The 19,362-nt window shown below is 39.0% G+C and overlaps 1 protein-coding gene across 2 annotated transcripts in view; it reads left to right on the top strand.

Moving 5' to 3' along the window:
- The first annotated feature begins 11,887 nt into the window (after nt 1-11,887).
- The window catches only part of onecut2 (one cut homeobox 2), a 49,528-nt gene continuing 42,053 nt past the window's right edge, over nt 11,888-19,362 (top strand). For both annotated transcript variants that reach the window (XM_049603590.1, XM_049603589.1), the window contains exon 1: nt 11,888-13,405. In XM_049603590.1, the coding sequence (XP_049459547.1) occupies nt 12,199-13,405 (1,207 nt within the window). In that variant the 5' untranslated portion in view covers nt 11,888-12,198. The remainder of the gene's footprint in view (nt 13,406-19,362) is intronic.

Raw genomic sequence — 19,362 nt, 5'->3', positions numbered from 1 at the left:
ATGTTGTACCATGAGTAAGCTGTACATCTTCTAAATTATAGGAAAAAATTTTGATCAAATTTATTTACTGAAAAAGTATTGGAGATATATGGACATATTTATTCTGCTAACAACTGATATTTCTGTAAATATGTATGACTTAGTGCCGCCTAGTTTACATGCTGTAATGTGTGATATTATCATTTTACCGACGACTTCTATTTAGCATCATTTCCTTACTGCCTCAGTGCTCTGCAGGGCTGATGTGTAACAGTGTGAACAGGAGCTGAATGTGGGATGTGGTCACTGTATTGTTGCGTCACTGTTTTGCTCCTCCTGATTTTGTAGCTTTATGTTTGTGTTTCTGAATTTGTCTCTTGAAGAAGTGAAGTTAAAATTATCCAGCAGCTTCACACTGACACAGTCACATTCATGTCTTATAGATACAGAAATAAATGAATATTGCACGTTCATACATTTGACATCCTTTATTCTTAAAAGTATGGCAGCACCAGTTAAAGGTTAAAACAATTCTCTCTGTTTGTCCATGTGATATCTGAGAGTGATGTTGAATCCCTTAAAAAGTCATACAACCTTAATTTGAGGTATCTTGTTTTTATCATAAGTGATTTAATGACTGAATCTCATGCACAAAAACATAACTCTTTAAGTGGCTGATTTGCTGCTGGTGTTAAACACCAGTTAAAGAATGCACAATGACTCGTGTGCAGACTCATGAAGGTGTGAGGTGACAGGCTGTTAAATGAGTGTTTATTCAGAGCTGCAAACGCCATGATAGCGGCGTGCGGTCACATTTGAATACAGCGGGTTGGCTCCGCACGCGGCCATTGTGTTCCCATTAAAAGCCGATTTCACGGCCAACAGAACCGCAACAAAGGAGGCAGCAGGTCTGAAAAGTTTGAAAAGACTTGAGGAGAATAAAGGAGGAAGAGAAAGAGGAGGAGGAGGGAAGAAGAGGACGAAGGGAAGGGCGAGGAGATAGAAGGAAGATCATGGAGGTGTGTTTTAGTTATATATATGCATATACATATCACAAATATACCACAAATCTCTAGACATACTATTTAATATATCTCTACATATCTGATTATATTTGATATCTGATATATGATTATTATGATTATATAAAATCACCTTATATTAAATTTAAATTTCTACTTATCTCCACATCTTCAATAAAATATGTCTTTTTATCTCTGTGTTTGTGTCTCAGCTGTGTGTTATCTGTGCATTTCTGTTTTATCTCTACATATTTAAACGCAGTATATTTTCTCCTATAAACACAGTCTATATCTCTAGAAATCTCCAAACTATCCGCACACGTCTCTGTATTATCTGAAAACATGTATTAATAAATTACTTCCTCGTCTTTATCTTCATACAAACCTTTGTGTTCCTTCTATACACTGTGTTTATTTTAGTGTCTGTACTAGTCTATAACTTGTCTTATATGTATATCTTTAAAACAGCAACACGCCTGTGTGTCGATAACTCCACATATATTTAAATACAGTTCTGTATTTGTCCCCCTACTAATTTGTTTCATCACTTTATATAAAATTAAGTCAGTATTTAATCTTAACAGCTGTTTAAATCTTTACTTACAGTATCGCTGATAACTTATTTCTCTTCCTATATATATTTTCCTATATCTACGTCTCTAAGTATCTGTATTATTTCAGAATATGTATTTATAAATTAATACGATTTGTCTTCATGTTTATACAAATCTCTTCGTCAGCTCTATACTGTCAGAATTTAAATCACTGTATTATCTCTGCTAATTTTTATTTTACGCAATAAAATCTCATCAAATATTTATCTCCCTGAATCTTGAATGTTTATTACCTTTTCATACGTATGTCTATAATCCCTATTTCAACATCACGTCTAAATTAATCTCTATATTTACATTTACATCCATCAATTATCTCAATTTTATTTATTATATCTCAATTAACATCAACATTATCTGGTATATCTCTTTATACATCTCCATAAGACGTATAAACACGAAGCTCTAAACATTTCTATATTACCGTTTCTCAATCTTTAAAGCTTTGTCTATTTGATATTTAAATATCATAATCAGAGAAGCATTTATCTCCAAGTAGGTTTCACTTACAAAAAATTTGCTTTGGTTTTTTGGTGCACACGTTAAACAAACAACTTAAAAAGAAGAATAAAAATAAGGCAACACTCAAGAACATAAATATAGTATAGAAAAATTACAATAAAAACACGACTAAGATACTTTTAAAACGTGCTATAACATAAAATACGTACATGTCTCAGATAATCTGCAGTTTGGGGCAGGAGGTGCAAAAATATTACGCAGGCAAAGTGCAAAAGTCGCAGAGCTGCAAATATAACAGTCCAAAATGTGAGTTCATATAAAAAGTGTCTGCATGTATCGCTACATTTTTAATGGTGATTTTTTAAAATTGTGCATCATCTACCTTTTATATCTTTATTCCCTTGTTACTCTTTTCTGTATCCTTTATTACGTTAAATATTTTAATGCTGTGTAAAGCCCTCGTGTATGAAATGTGCTGCACAAATACAGCTGCCTTGCCTTGATCTCTGTACGTATATAAATGTCTCTGAATAGAAATCATTATAATCTACATTACTGCAGTATACGTCTACATAAACCTCCAAAGTATCTGTACATAACTTGGAATATTGTCTTTATGTTTCTCCATCAAACTCTACAATATCTGTGTATATATCTCTATTTCTTTATATAAATCCAGCTCTATAATTCTGCATATTATCGTCACATATCTCAACATAAAGTCTCTGTCTCTGCGTCTACACTCAACCTGTCTCTTTTATTTAACACTAAATAAATATGGCTGCCATGAAACACCAAAACACACTGAACAGGACTCACCAGCAGCCAACCACTGCAGGAGGAGGAGGAGGAGGAGGAGGAGGAGGAAGAGTTTACGGCCGGACAGATGGACCCCCGCTCCAAAACTGCTGGGTCATTTAGAGAGGGAGGATGACACTGGCTGTCCTGAGAGAAAAGAGTGAGACAGAGAGAGTCAGTGGGACAGATGCGAGGCAAAGCGGAGCAGTGTTTGTCACTAACGCTATAGATTAGCATGTGGTCTCCAGCACAAAGCTGCAGATCAATACTGCTGCTCTGTTGGCAGCAGATGGCCCGGGACACAGAGAGAGAGAGAGAGAGAGAGAGAGAGAGAGAGGAAGCAGGAGGAGGAAACGTCCTGAGATCAACCTGCAACTCTGCAGCTTTATGCACACTTTACAGCCTGACGCTCGCTTTCAGACGGAGAATACGAATATCACAGAGAAACCTGCTCCGTCACCAACTACTGTCTCATCTCTCATCTCTCTGAAACTGAGCCACAAGTTCCAACATGGATTATTTAATTATTAATTTAGCAGCGTTTGGATGAAACTGATGTTAATTATTTTGTCTTGTTGCTTTTAATTTATTTTCTCTCATTAATTCTAAACTCAGCTGACTGATAAAGATTGTTCTTGTTTCTCAAACAGTCAAATTAAATTGAAAGTGAAAATTAAAATAAACGATGCTCTTGTAATAAAACTAAATCCACAATGGCTAATTTTTTTTTTTTTTTACAAATTTAAACTTGCCTCAGAGCACTGACTCATTTCAACAGTTAATGAAAAAACATGTTTAATATTTGTTCACAAATTGTAAATAAAATCTTAATTTGAATCCGTTTTAAAGCAGCGCTGCTTACTAAAGCACAGTTTAAATTCACAAAAATACATTAAAAAATACTTTTAAAGTGAAAATTTTACATGCTTCATTATTTCTGGTCGAGCATTTTTAACTTGTTATGACAAAATCTGAAAAAATAAAATATAACTGACGAGTACAGACAAAGAACCATATAAGTCCATATTTTCAAAATTTGAATAATACATATTTTTTTAGTTTTGTTGGACTGTACACCACATTTTTGTAGTTATTAATCTGTAAAATGCACAATGCACTTCCCCTCTTTTTATTTTATTTATTTTCATTTTTTTTTCCTAAATTAATTTTTTTTTAAACGCTAAGAAACAGGAAACGAAGAACAGAAAAATATAAAAGACAATGTAAGAAATATATATGCTCTGACAAAGATTCATGGGGTTTGTGGATAAAGCTTAAAATAAATTAGTGTTTCAGCATATTAAAAATGTATTGACAACTTATTAACTTATTTATCTTAAGTTGTTAAAAATCAACAGCATTTTGACATTTTGAGTAGGATGAAATTAAAATAAATGAGTGACATTTACAGTACACACACTTAACATCGCTACACAACTTTTGGACACATTTTAAGTTGGTTCAACTTAAATAATTTTTTCGAGTTCAAAGCAAATTGTGTTGAGTGTACTGTATGTATAATATAGTAAGGTCAGAGATGGAACTTAGTTTAACTTAATTTTTTAAGTTGAACCAGTGGGTTATTTTGTCGAGAGTAGATTCTCTGTGAGTTGTATTATGATGCAAAATATATGTGAAATATACAACTTTAAAACCAAAACAGCACGAACAGATGCAGCAAATATAATCTATGAAATTAGTAGGTTGCGGCAGTTTCAAAGTGTGGTATAAACACTGACCGTTATCATAGTGTGTACATCTGCTTATCCAGAGCGCTGAAAAATAATGCACCGGACAGATAATCTCACCTTTATTTATCAAAAAGGAGATTTTTTAAACACATTTCCCTAAAAACTGGTTAAGTTTCAATTATAATGATGCATGAAAAAAATAAATCCTTTAATAATAATAGTTTTATACACTATACCTTGAAACGCTAATATTTTCTGAGACAGGTATTGTCTTAATTTCATACTGTTACAACACTTGAAATGAGAATGTCATTTCCCACAGTTTGACACAACATGACTCAGCTCAGAGAAGATACACAGGCTAATGATTATCTCAGTCAGTCAGTCAGTCAGTCAGTCAGGGTGCTACTGTGGTGCCACTGGTGTGTGCAAACAACTCACTGACCAAACTTTAACTTCCATGTTTAATATCATATTTAAATATGTTGAGTGGTGTTATGTCTAAACAGTATCTTTCTTTCTACATAAATAAAAGTATTTCATAACACGGTCAAAGTAAAGTGATCTTAAGCACGTAGAAGCCAACACCTGACTGCAGTATGAGCCTGTGACACATGAATTCACACTAATTATAATATGCTCAAATTGCACAATGTTACACGTTTGTACATGTATTTAACAGTCATTCATTTTCTGTAACTGCTTATCCTCTTAGGAGTCGCAGATGTGCTGGAGCCCAGACTATCACAGGGCTGACACATAGAGACAGACAACCATTCACACTCACATTCACACCTACGGACAATTTAGAGTCACCAGTTAACCTGCATGTCTTTGGACTGTGGGAGGAAGCTGGAGCACCTGGAGGAAACCCACGCTGACACAGGGAGAACATGAAGACTCCATGTTCCAGAAGGGCTCCGCCACCCTAGGTTCGAACCAGGAACTCTCTTGTTGTGAGGTGACAACGCTAACCACTGCACCACTGTGCCGCCAAAAAAAGCATTAACTTAATGTTTATTTATTGTCTATCTACCAGTGTATTTGAGTTTTATAAAGAGGAAAATGACCAAAATAAAGACATCACTGCGTTTCACTGCCAACAGTGTGTGTGTCTGTGTGTGTGTGTGTGTGTATAGATTGGTTAACACCCTGTCAGTTGTGTCTCTCAGCCTCTCAGTATCCGCAGCCGTTAACCAGTCGACCTGTCACTGAGGACAGTTTCCGTGACTTCATGAGGAAAAGTGCTGAGGCTCATGGGAGCTGTAGTCGTGCTAAATCAGAATTATAACGGTTTAAACCTTAAAATGACGACATGTTGGCGTTTTAGTTTCACACACTCGTCTACGATAACGAAGGAACACGTCTCCGCTATTTTAAAGTTCTGACATAAACGCTCTGTGAGGAGGGGGCGGAGCTTTAGTCACTGCCTGGCAGTGATGTCAGTGTTTTGTTTACACCTCCATCTTGACCACAAACTCTATCACTTCCTCCTCCGCCTCTTGGTCCTCCCCCTCCTCCCCCTGCAGCTGCTCCTTCACAGTCTCCCTCCCCCCACCTCCTGTACCTTTCCCTCCACCCTCCACCCTCCACCCTCCCCTCCATGTTGGACACCACCTCCACCTCTTCCATGTCTCTATCATCTTCATCTTCACTTTCCAGCTCCTACTTGTTCGCCTCCTCTCGTCTTTCTTTATCTCCTTCACCTCATCCTCTTCCTCTCCCCTCCCACCTCCTTCCCTCACAGCTGGACTCCATCTCCCTTCTTCACCTCCTCGTATTCTTTCACTCCTCCCTCCCTCGTCTCTCTGACCTCCCATGTCCTCTATTTGTGCTGTGAAACGTCAGGTGGAACATAAAATAGCAGCCACCTCTCAAACGGGCTTCCCTCAGCAGGACAGCTAAAAGTTTTAGGTGGAGACAGACAGAGAGACAGACAGACAGATAGACAGGTCGTCCCTCTGCAGACCCCCTGCCTGTCTCCCTGACAGCTGATCAAAAGGAGAAAATGGGTCAGGCTTCTGTTCTTCTGTCCTTAATTACACAACAGTCTTTAAACAAAGCAACATCTGCCCAACTCCCCGTCCTGCTCCTCCTCCTCCCCATCTCTTCCTCCTCTTCCTCCTCCACCTTCCATTCTGCCTTTTACATCCCCTCATCACTGAGCCTCAGTGAATTTGGTATCACTCCGACAGGTCTGTGATTTAATAAGAATTTCCACAAAATGTCCTTAAAAGAATGATAAAATTTGGGGGATAATATCGACAGTGTTCAGTTGGTTCACTTCCAACTGATTAGTTCCAAATTGTGAACGTACCCTCGACCACTGCAGACTACTGTTTGCAACCAGCTAGCAACCCTTTGTGGCGTTTCCACCTGTGTTTGCGGCATCAAATCTGGGTGTTTTTCAATGATCCATTGCTCCGTTTCCCAAACAAATTTTTTTAAACACAGATTTTTAAATTACAATCAACCCTGGTGTCATTTTTGTGTTTTATCATGATTTTCAATGATGAAGAGGCAGAATTATTAGTAATTTAATATAAAGTAAGTGTCCGTGTGATTGTTTTTGTTCTTGTCTCTCTCTTGTTACTATATGATGATGGATCAGAGAGCGATAGGGAGACACACACACAGAGGGAGGCAGACAGAGTTATTTAGCAGTCATTTGTCCTTGGAAGTGTAATGAATTGTAAAGTGAACCAGCTACAGGCCATAATGCTCTTTCAATGCAGCTCCCACGCTCATCACTCCACCCAGAGACTGTCGATAACATCCCAACACACACACCAACACATCATTTACACTGCATCAGTCTGCGCTCAGCACTGTGAGCTGCACAGCAGCACACGTCTGTTCAACACAACACAACAACACTGTATTTATTTACTGTATCGTCGTTCATCTCCTATAACGTTATACCGTGTAATGCTACCTTCTGTTGCTTTTACATAATATCACACCACGTCACAACATGACAGAGCTATTATGACGTTATGTTGTGTCATGGTGTAGTCTGATTTTATACATTATGTCATAAGATGTCATGATATGTTCTGTTACATCATATCACTTTATGTCACACCAAGTCATTTAATGTCATGTCATAATACATGTATTGCGTTCTATGGTAATGTCATACTTAAACATGTCATGTCATATTTTAATTGATCCATAAATAAATCAATTCATTACATTTCAAGAAGCATGGTCTTTTTTTAAATACATTATGTTGTCATGTCATCCTACATCATGAGAAGGGTCTAGCTGCAGAGCTCCAGGCTTGGGCCCAAATCACTGAGGCACAAAAACCACTTGATCATGGTTAGGAAAAGATCATGTTTTGGCAAGATATGCCCCTTTTTTGGGAGGCACAATCCCCGCTATGTTTGCAATAAACATATGCTTTTTGTAGCAGTAACCTCAGAGGAAATATAGTGACGGGTTGCTAAAAAACATCAATGTCGTGTTTAAAGCCTAAAAAGCTGCTAGAAAAACACAGATAGGTCACTACTAAACACCCACATTTTAAGCCTAAATGGGCTGCTCTACAAACAAAGACAGTTCTCTACATATCACCTTTGTTTGAAGCACAAAAAGCTGTGAGAAAACCGCTAATGCGTCACTACAAAAAGCTCATGTTTGAAGCCTAAAAAGCCCCTAGAAAAACAAAGATGGGCGACTAGAAAACACCCAAATTTGAGGCCTAAAAAGCTGCTAGAAAAACATAGACTGGTAATTACAAAACATCTGCATTTGAAGCCTAACAATCTGCTAGAAAAACAGATGGACTACTACAAAACACCCAAATTCAAGGCCTTAAACGCTGCTAGAAAAACACAGATAGGTCACTACAAAACACGCATATTTAAAGTCTTAAAAGCTGCTAGAAAACACAGACAGGTCACTACTAAACACGCATATTTAAAGCCTTAAAAGCTGCTAGAAAAACACAGACAGGTCACTACTAAACACGCATATTACAGCCCTAAAAGCTGCTACAAAAACACAGACCCATCATTACAAAACACCCAAATTTGAAGCCTGAAAAGCAGCTACAAAAACAGACATGCATCACTACAAAACACCCATGTTTGAGGCTTAAAAAGCTGCTAGAAAACACAGACAGGTCACTACAAAACACCCACATTTAAAGCCTACGAGGTGTAACTAAAGCACAGAAGAGTCACTAAAAAACACCTAAGTTTGAAGCCTAAAAAGCCGCTACAAAAACACAGACAAGTCATTACAAAAAACCCACGTTTGAAGCCTTAAGACCTGCGAGAAAAACAGAGGGGTCACTACAAAACACCCAGGGTTGAAGCCCTAAAAGCTGCCACAAAAATGCAATTGGTCATTACAATGCGCCCACATTTAAAGCCTGAAAAGCTGCTAGAAAAACACAGATTAGAAACTTACAAAACACCCATATTTTGAGCCTAAAGAGCTGCTGAAAAATCACAGATAGGTAACTACAAAAAAGCCTGGTTTGAAGCCCACAAAGTGCAAATAAAACACAGACGTGTCACTACACAACACCCACGTTTGAAGACTAAAAAGCTGCTACAAAAACAGGATCACTAGAAAACACCAACATTTGTAAGGAAAACTAAAATAAAACACCCTTAGTTTGGGGGAAGTTTTATTGCCTATCAAGTCAGTTCTGGTTTTATCATGTGTTTATCATGTGTTGTTTCCTGTCTCCTTACTTTATCTCAACAATCAGAGGCAGCAGGTGATGAAAGCTGAGATGAGATCAAATTTTAATGATCCCTGTGGGCAAATTGCTTCTTTGCAGGAGCATCAGAGGAACAACCAGCATCCTCTGTTTGAATGGAGTACAGTAAATGTAAACATCTGAAGGATGTAAAGGTACATCATTAACTCTCAACACACACAATGTTGGCTGAATTCATTTCACATTCATTTCCATGTGACCCCTTAAGTAGACTTTCTCATCAGCTCAGTCTGACTGTAACATACACACTGAAAAATCCCTGCAGTGATTTTATAGCAAGACTAAAGATTGTTGTGGATTTCAGAGTGAATTTCAATATAATTCTTTATATTTCCTTTTTAAAATTTGGCTTTTCTTTACTTTTTTCTTGTTTGTTTTATTTATTATTTAATATATATTATTCATATTAAAGTTTTGATATAATATATATTAAATATATATACATATACATATACAGTACCAGTCAAAAGTTTGGACACACTTTACCATTTACTTGAATGGAAAAGTGTGTCCAAACTTTTGACTGGTACTGTATATATATATATCAAAATATATCTATATCTATATCTATTTAAAAAAAAAAAAAACAGTTGAGAAAACCACATGGCCAATTAGTAATTGCTCTGGAGCTTTTGATCATATCACTTGATCTTCATCAGCAGATGGAGTTTGCCCTGTTGACCTGGAAGTGTAGGTATTAAAATTTCCATTTTTTTCTGAAGCACTTTCAGAAATTCTTCTCCATGTCGTCTTAAAAACAACCTGGCAAACTCTATCTTGTGATGAAGATCACGTGGTCTGAATGAACGCTCCACAAGAGCTACTAAATTGACTAAATGTGGTGAAATTGTTTCCTCAGCTGCTGTGCTGTGCATTTAGATATCTCCATAAACTTCCCAAACTGACCACTTGCACTGAGACAATTTTTTTTTTACAAGTATTTTTATTTTTTGGTTTCAATTCAGAGATAACGCATTGTCTGATTAAATATGTGCTTTCTGCATAAATTTCAAGAACAGTAATCTGAACTCAACTAAATACCGAAATGTTTATTTCAGACGTTTTCTTTCCACTACTTTAAAAAGATACGTTATGGAAGAAAAATGGCACGTAATCTCAACATTTACCAGTGCACCTGATGAAGATCATGTGATTTGATTGAAAGCTCCAGAACTGCTACTAAATGGATCCTGCAGTGAAATTGTTTTCTCAACTGCTGTGCCAAAAGGGTTACAACAGTATAGAAATAAAGCTATACTGACACGGACAGTTAACTACATAACACCCACATTTGAAGCCTAAAAAGCTGCTAGAAAACACAGACAGCTCACTACAAAACACCCACATTTGAAGCCTAAAAAGCTGCTAGAAAAACACTGACAGGTCACTACAAAACACCCACATTTGAAGCCTAAAAAGCTGCTAGAAAACACAGACAGGTCACTACAAAACACCCACATTTGAAGCCTAAAAAAATGCTAGAAAAACACAGACAGATCACTACTAAACACCCACATTTGAAGCCTAAAAATCTGCTAGAAAAACACTGACAGGTCACTACAAAACACTCACATTTGAAGCCTAAAAAGCTGCCGTAAAAACACAGGTCACTACAGAACACCCACATTTGAAGCCTAAAAAGCTGCTAGAAAAATCCAGACAGGTCACTACAAAACACCTACATCTGAAAACTACAAAGTCACTACAACAAAAACACAGATGGGTCACTTCAAACCACCCACCTTTGAAGCCTAAAATGCTGCTACAAAAACACAGTCCGGTACAAAACACTCACAGTTGAAGCCTTAAAAGCTGTTAGAAAAAAACAAAAAGGGGTCACTACAAAACACAGACAAGTCACTACAAAACACCCACATTTTAAGTCTAAAAGCAGCTAGAAAAACACAGATTGGTCACATGACCCTGATGAAGATCTATGATTCTCAACGTGTTGGATCTTTTTTAATCTATATTGCCACTCAAAATAATTTCTTTGTTTTAATATTTGCACAAACCCTTCAGTTTGCCTTGGATTGTTTTTGAAGGAGACTTGCATTTTTTATTTTTTGATTGAGAGTATACTTTACTCATAAAATTCACAAGATGGAGTAAGATAAAGTTAGATGAGGATAAGTTGAACAGAATATTTGGTCCCACATCCACACTGTATGCTTTCAATTATTTTTAATTGATGATTCTGGCCAATTAATGTGCATTTGTAACGTGTAATATTAAATAAGGAGAAACTAAATGCCACAGGGCAGAATATGACACTTGCGCTCACAGTTCAGTGCTGCAGACAGGTCACTGTAGTAATATCAGCATCGTTTCTAAGGATTACTACAACAATAATGATTTTTCGTTCAAATCCCACCCGTAGGAGCTTCACCCTCCACACACCGCTGCATCCATCAAACACACTGATTGGCCCGCTGGCCTCTTGCACCCCTCCCTCCATATCCCCACAGACGCCTCTCATTGGTCCGCTGCACCGTCAGTCGGCCGGGTGACGCCCCTCCACCGAGCCCGCTTCTCCTCCTCCTCCTCCCGCAGCAGGTTGGGTTGAGCGGTCGGCTAGGGGACCGTGGACAGCTCCCGTCTGAGGAGCAGAGTAACGCAGGAGGAGGAGAGGGCTGGATATGGGGGAGCCACCGCACAGGCCCGTACGATCGAGATAAAAACACTTTTTTCTATGTGCACCTACCGGGGAAAATACACAAAGACACGGAGCTGGAGAGGCCTTAGGAGGACGAGGAAACACCCGAGGAAGTGAAGGAAAAGGGGGAATACGGCTACTGACCCATCCCGGCGCATCAGGGGAGAAGCAGCAGGAGAAAGGAGGAGAAGAAGGAGACATAATTCCGCTCGACCTGATGGACTGAGAGGACAGATGAATGAAGACTGCCTACACTAACGCCTATCGATGCCTGGCCAAGGACCTGGACGCTTATGCCATGAACACGGACATGACAATGGACAGCATTGGCAGCCTGCATGGCGGGGTGGCCGTGGGCTCCGTGGTCCCTGATGCGGAGCTGATGAGCGGCCACAGCCCGCACCACGGCCGCGGAAGCTCATCGGGGGGACCCGGGGCGGCGGCGGCAGCGGCGGCCACCCTGCGGATACACCAGGACCTGGCCGCCGCCGCCGCGTCATCCCGCTCGGCCATGGTGTCCGGCATGGCCACGATACTGGACGGCAGCGGGGAGTACCGTCCGGAGCTGTCCCTGCCGCTGCACCACGCCATGAGCGTGCCCTGCGACACGTCCTCTCCCGGGATGGGGATGAGCGGCACCTACACCACTTTAACGCCGCTGCAGCCGCTGCCCCCCATCTCCACCGTGTCGGACAAGTTTCACCATCACCACCATCACCACCACCAGCGGCTCTCCGGGAACGTGAGCGGGAGCTTCACCCTGATGCGGGACGAGCGGGGGCTGCCGGGCATGAACAACCTCTACAGCCCCTACCACAAGGACCACATGTCCGGGATGGGTCAGAGCCTTTCCCCGGTGCTGGGTAACGGCCTGGGCTCCATACACAACACCCAGCAGGGTCTCCACAATTACGGCACCACGACGCACGGAGGCCACGACAAGATGCTGAACTTCGAGGCGCACCACACCGCCTCCATGCTGGCCAGAGGGGACCACCACCAGCACCGAGGCCTCGGTGGCCCGACGGCCGGGATGATGCCGCACCTGAACGGGATGCATCACCCGGGGCACCCGGCCGTATCCTCGGCGGGCCACCACCCCCACCCCCACCTCCAGTCTCCATCCCACGGGCCCGTGTTGGCTTCCACCAGGGAAAGACCGCCCTCCTCCTCGGGGACGCAGGGGGTGAACAGCTCGGGGCAGCTGGAGGAAATCAACACCAAGGAGGTTGCGCAGAGGATCACGGCGGAGCTGAAGAGGTACAGCATCCCCCAGGCCATCTTCGCCCAGAGGGTGCTGTGCCGCTCCCAGGGGACCCTGTCGGACCTCCTGAGGAACCCCAAACCCTGGAGTAAACTAAAGTCAGGCCGGGAGACCTTCAGGAGGATGTGGAAGTGGCTGCAGGAGCCCGAGTTTCAGAGGATGTCGGCCCTCAGACTGGCAGGTAAGAGCTGGGAACAAACCGCGGTGCCATGCTGCTGTTTGGGGCTTGTGTTGTGCGTCTGGACCAGAGGAGGAATATTTTTAAAATCTAAAACCATTTTGACTTTTTTAAATCTTTTGCTGGCTTTGTTTTGGTGTTTCCTCGTGGCTCCTGTCCTGCACAGCAATTTAGATGAATGAAATTTATTTGGAATCGCTGCTGTTATGATTACCATTATTGATCAATAACAAAAAGAGATCGATAGGAAATGACAAGGTCACGGGATTTCCCTCCAACAGCTTTGTGCACTAACCCAGATTTCCCTGTCCCTGCGTGTCAGCTGGGAAACACTTCACTTTAAATAATTATCGGTAACAATTACGCTCCAAATATCAGACAAATTAGAAGCGTAAAAACAATATTTGGGGGGAAATAACAGCAGAAGTGAAAAGATAAATGCAGTGCTTTGATTTTAAAATAATCAACTGGAAATTTTGCACACAATTTGAGGAAATAATTAACCAATTAAACACATTAGAGTTAATTAAATGAAGGGGTGAACATGTTAATTGTCAGTGTCACTCAGTGCTTTTATTCTAATCCGCTGCTGCTGCTGTCATTAAAGGCTTATTATGGTATCAGCAGGCACAGAGGTGTGTGAGAGCAGGCACAGAGGCTCGGACAGAGGATTTGTGTTTGATTGTGAGGAGCCTCCAAGTGATCAGACGGCTGTGACATAAACATGAAGGTGTGGAGCATCAGTGGGCCTGGTGCCCCCTCTAGTGAGGAAGCTGGTTTCTGTCCCGACAACCAGCCTCTATTGTCTGCAGGGGGACAGCAGCAGCAACATAAACAGGATCAGGATGAGAGGGGATACTATTCTGTTTTTATTATATATTATAACAAGAACATAGTTTAAAGCTGCTGTGAGGTTCAGTGTGTCTGTGCTGAGTGTACAGCCTGCATTTAATGTATTTAATTAAGGTGTTTTTAAGGCAGTTTTGAATTTTGTGCACCTTCATGAAGAGGAAGCATGTTTGAATTTCACTTGGGCAAATGTAGAAAATAACTTCATGCATTGCTGTTAGAGTTTAAACTAATTGTGTTTAGAGATTTTGTAGCTTCATTGGGATTTTTGTATTAAATTAGAGTTGATTAAAGAAAACACAAGTTCAGTTCAATTTAGCATCTTTTTTATTAATCATGCTTTCATCTGATTTTTTGTCAGATATAAACATAAAAAAAATCAAAGAAATTAAATATACTCAGTAACATAATAAAAACAAGATGTAGATTAATATAAAACATGGGAAGGTGAACATGAGAGGAATGCATGGCTTGTAATAAAGTGAAGGATATGTAGAATAACCTCATCGACAGGGATCAAACTGTTTATCTGAGCTTTTTAAAGTGAAGAGGATAATGCTGATTACCTCCAAAGCTTTTCATATGTTGAGAAAAACATCAGCTTTGTGACATCTTTTCAAAAAATGAGGGTGTTTTGAAGTAGAGGGAACACGTAACTCCTTTTAAGATCCAAAAAGAGAAATCTAAAGCACCAATGTTGTGTTCACTAATTAGCGACAAATGTTATTTAATAATAATAAAGTTACACATTTTTGAATCCATATGTTGCTTGAGGTGAAGCTCCTAATTAACCTAATTTGAAATGGTGAACAGTAACATCTGTAACAAATAGATTTTAGCTGCTTTGGGATATTTGGAAATATTATTTTCCACTTCACATGCACTGGCTTTTAATAATGAGCACAACTCTTGATAATCCTAATTTTGGACACATGGTGAGCAAGATGAGGAACTCTGTTTTAAATTGTAACATGCGTCATTTATTGTAAATGTATTTTCAGCTTCATTTGACTTTGGGTGTCAGCAGCTCTCAAGATACAAATATAGATACAGAACTAAAAGTCAATACAGCTCAATAAAGTCGGGACACAGATAAATAAAACTATTATGTACAGATGAGAGGTTTCAGAATAGATTTATGTATCTAGGCAAAAATCATACACTTTTTTAAAAATGAAATAATTATTATCAAGTGTTGCTGTTAAACAGCAGGTTAACTGTTAGAAAGAACGCTGAAGTTAAATTGTCAACAACCATTTGAAATTATGTGAAATGAGAAAACTTTCCATTAAAACTAAACGATTCAATGCTTCTTTATGGGTTCAGAACATTCCTGTACTTCTTTGGCTGAAAGAAACCCCCCTCTAAAACCTGATTATTTACATATGTAAAATAAGTAAAAATAAAAGACTCCCATAGTCATGAAGCTGTTTTTCTAATTCAATGGAAACTTTATAATTTGGAGATACCTAGCTTTCATTAGACAGTGTTTTACTCTACACAGTGCAGTGTTGACTTTATATTAAAGTAAATTAATTTTGCTTTAAATTTACTTTTATTCCACTTTGACATTTTTATAATTTCTTTTTAAAGATTTAATGACTTTTTACACCATTTTGAATTGAGTAAAAATCTGCAGTGTGTTTATATTTCTTCTGGTATTACTATAATATATAAAATAATAAACCTTCAGCATAAAATTTATACTCCGAAATTTTAGATATATATTTACTTTTTCAATATATAGTATTTGCAGAACTCGTCAGCTTGTGCGTCCTCTTTTGAATAAAATACAATTTTTTAAAACATAAGGAAATTACGTGTCTAAGTTTTATATATGTAAAAACTTTAATTCAATGGAAAAATCTACAGTGCACCATGTCATTCCTAAAAGTGGAAAGTAATTATTCCTTATTTTAAATGTAATAATTGAGATAATTAATAATCTTTGAGTTGCCTCATTACTCATTTTAATTGTATTTCATAAAGTACAAATCATTTGGTGTAACAAGATAAAATATTTAGTGTTAAAACTGCACAAGAATCAGATTAGAGATTAAAAATAAGAGGACAGAAAATAACAAATAAACTATTATGTTCCAATATTCATAGTTGTATAAAGTTAGGTTCATTTAGTTTTTACAAGTGAATATATATCGTGTAATATTTGTATATATGGACATTTCAATTATCATCCATATGACTAATAATTTGTAAAATAATAAATCTAATACAATCAGTTACAATCATATTCCAATAATGTGCTTTATTTTCTATACTGAATACAAACTTCACTGAATTAAATATAAATAATATTTGGTCATTATAACTCAAACATTTCAACAGTTTATTTCCTGTCGTATCTGTATAATATTCCTACAGTATACTTTTATGAGCTCAGTGAGTTTATGGATCATATATCATAATCTGAAGTCATATATCTGCCATGGTTTCAGCTGACACATCCTGGTGTCCTTCCTGATATTCAGTGTCTGCATCATATTCCAGTGTTTGCTCCTGATATCTGTTCAGTACCCTTTTTAAATTGTTCGGAGATTTGCTGTGGTTGTTTCTGTGGTGTAAATGTGACATGGTTTCCAGTGGCTGAATAGACTCGTATCAAGAATAACGACTGCAAATAGGCCGTGTTTTCTTTTCCTTTATCTCCAATTAAGAGGAGATCCAAACATCCCCGCTCGGCCAGCTGATTCTTAAAACATTGATCGGAGTTTTGCATTTAATTAGCCCAGATTCGCTCCGGTGGGTTTGGTCCAGCTCGTGTTTTAAATGTGTGCACGTGCTAATGTGGATGAGATTATCTCTGCAGGACATGGGTGTCGTTTCGTCGGGGGTTCTTTGGTTTTCAGGGTATTTGATGATATGTGTCAGTGGGAAATGACATGAGTGACGGTGGGAGGAGGGTGGAGCTGGAGGAGAGCAGGGGAGCGTTCGTGTTACCTGTGTCGCCCTGTGTGTTGTAAAATGTCAGCGTGCAGATACACACTGAACAGAGTGGTGCTCATACAGCTGTGTGACGGAGCTGCACTCATCTGCTCTCACTCTCATTAGGGAAAACACTCGCTGGCTGCTGTTTGTATCAGACTGTTTTCTTTTTCAAAATGCCCAACGTCCACAAATCAAACCTGAAATCATTAGGGTTGGGTATTGACTAGAATATTTAGATACTAGTTCCAATAGTTAGGCAACCGAAGTTGAGGTTTGGTCTGATACAAAAATTATACTTTGTCATTTCTCTGTCTCTTCTCAGTGAGCTCGTCACCAGTTCAGCAGTTTTGTTGAGTAATGCTGCGTCCACGTGCTCCTCAGATGGACCCATTTCCCGGGTTGGGAAGTTGTTAATGAGCTTTTAAGTCATAATGTGGAAACAACATGGACGCTACAAAGAAGATATGCTGTATTTTAATTGCTCAGAGAGTTTAAAGAATATGTTGAAAGCTGTTTCTGCACCAGCAGGCTGCTGGTTCCTGACCTTTTACCTTAAGGGATCTCTTTTCTATTATTGAATAAACTGACGATCCCTGATATATTTTAAGGATATCTTATATTTTATTCAGTGTATAACAATAAAAGTATGGAACGACTAATAAACCGTACAGTTGACCCAAATAGTGAATACAGTAACTGCAGGAAGTTTGTGTAAAACCAGTAATTTGATGAATTTTGAGCAGATTTTTTTCCTGTTAATATCCAGAGATGAGTTTTCCTGATATTTTTAGAAACTTTTTTTTACAAATCTCTTTCCTAATTATGTATTTTTTTAAATACAAAATCAGAGTTCTCTTCTCCCTGACAATTGGCCATTGCTCTATCAGCTCTTTGGTTGTTTTAACTGCTACTTGTCTGATGTAGGATGAGACTGTTTCACAGAGAGTGAAGGCTCTGTCAGTACAGCTTGTGATCAGGTCTTCACTGCGCCCTTATCCTGCAAGATGTTTTTCTTAAGTTTATATCTTGAATAATAATATAAGCTTTTAAAATAACAATTTTATTGAGGTTTTCTTCATAGAAAGTAACGAAATGCTGAGATAGAGATATTTGAAAAGGCCCCTTTTCTTCCTTTTCTTGTGCCCCTTAAAATCAAAAAGGCTTTCCGAACCAAAAACCAAAAAATGTATGTGCAATACATGAATTTATAAAAAGTTTCTTATTACCAACCAGACATTTACTCTCGCTCGCTATGTTTATGCATTATATGAAACCAACATTGGAAAGTTGGGTGCCAAAATTTTCTGTGTCGTCATCTGGACTCAAGGAGGCATTCAAATGAATTTTGCCAATCTGGAGCTTATTTTTCTGATTATTCCAACACCACATGAAAAGTCACATGCCACATACTAAATGCTAACTGTGGCCTGTTGGCCAGTGGTGGCCCTCAGAAACATTGTGTGCAGCCCCCAAATATGATATGAAACGCATGCGTTATATTTTAATCATTTGTGGTCCATTTGAATGCTTCAGTGTTCAGTAGCTTACATTTAATACACTACTGGGAAACTGCATCAAACCTCACCCCCCTAACAAGCGCCTGTCAGGTTAGGAACTAAAGTTAAAGCAGCAGAAGTCCAAGTCGGGCGGGCGGGAGGGTTGACGGATGGGTCTGACAACCACCAACTTTCACCTGGGAGGCTGAACCCTGTTCTTTTTTTCCAAAACCCAACCATGTGCAAGTGTTGCAAAACATAACCACATGCACTTGATGTTGAAGGTGAAAAAAAACAGCAATTTGTGGTGTTGTACCAATGTAGTGCTTTTATTTTGAAAGAGACTGTACGTAAACGTTAAATTTCCTGTGAAAACACAAGTGTATTTTGAAAGAAGACAATGCATGTAACAGGCTGAAGTTGACAAAGCGTTTCAGAACGTCAACAACCAACACACCCAGGGTACCTTTCACGTCATATCTGGACATGTAAAGTCCATGACCAACCGTCAATATGTGACGAGGTCGGAGTGAGAATGTGTTGTCTAGTTGTCCACCATTTCAGCGGACAACTGGCAACTGCACTCTTCCTGTGCGCCCGTCAGTCACATGCTGGCTCTCTAAATTGGTTTTCAGTCATCAAAACTTTAAGCACTCCTGCTCTAAGCCA

The sequence above is a fragment of the Epinephelus fuscoguttatus genome, linkage group LG18 (genome assembly GCF_011397635.1).
Source record: "Epinephelus fuscoguttatus linkage group LG18, E.fuscoguttatus.final_Chr_v1".
In the NCBI taxonomy this organism is placed as follows: domain Eukaryota; kingdom Metazoa; phylum Chordata; class Actinopteri; order Perciformes; family Serranidae; genus Epinephelus; species Epinephelus fuscoguttatus.
This window is presented reverse-complemented; position numbering and strand designations above follow the sequence as displayed.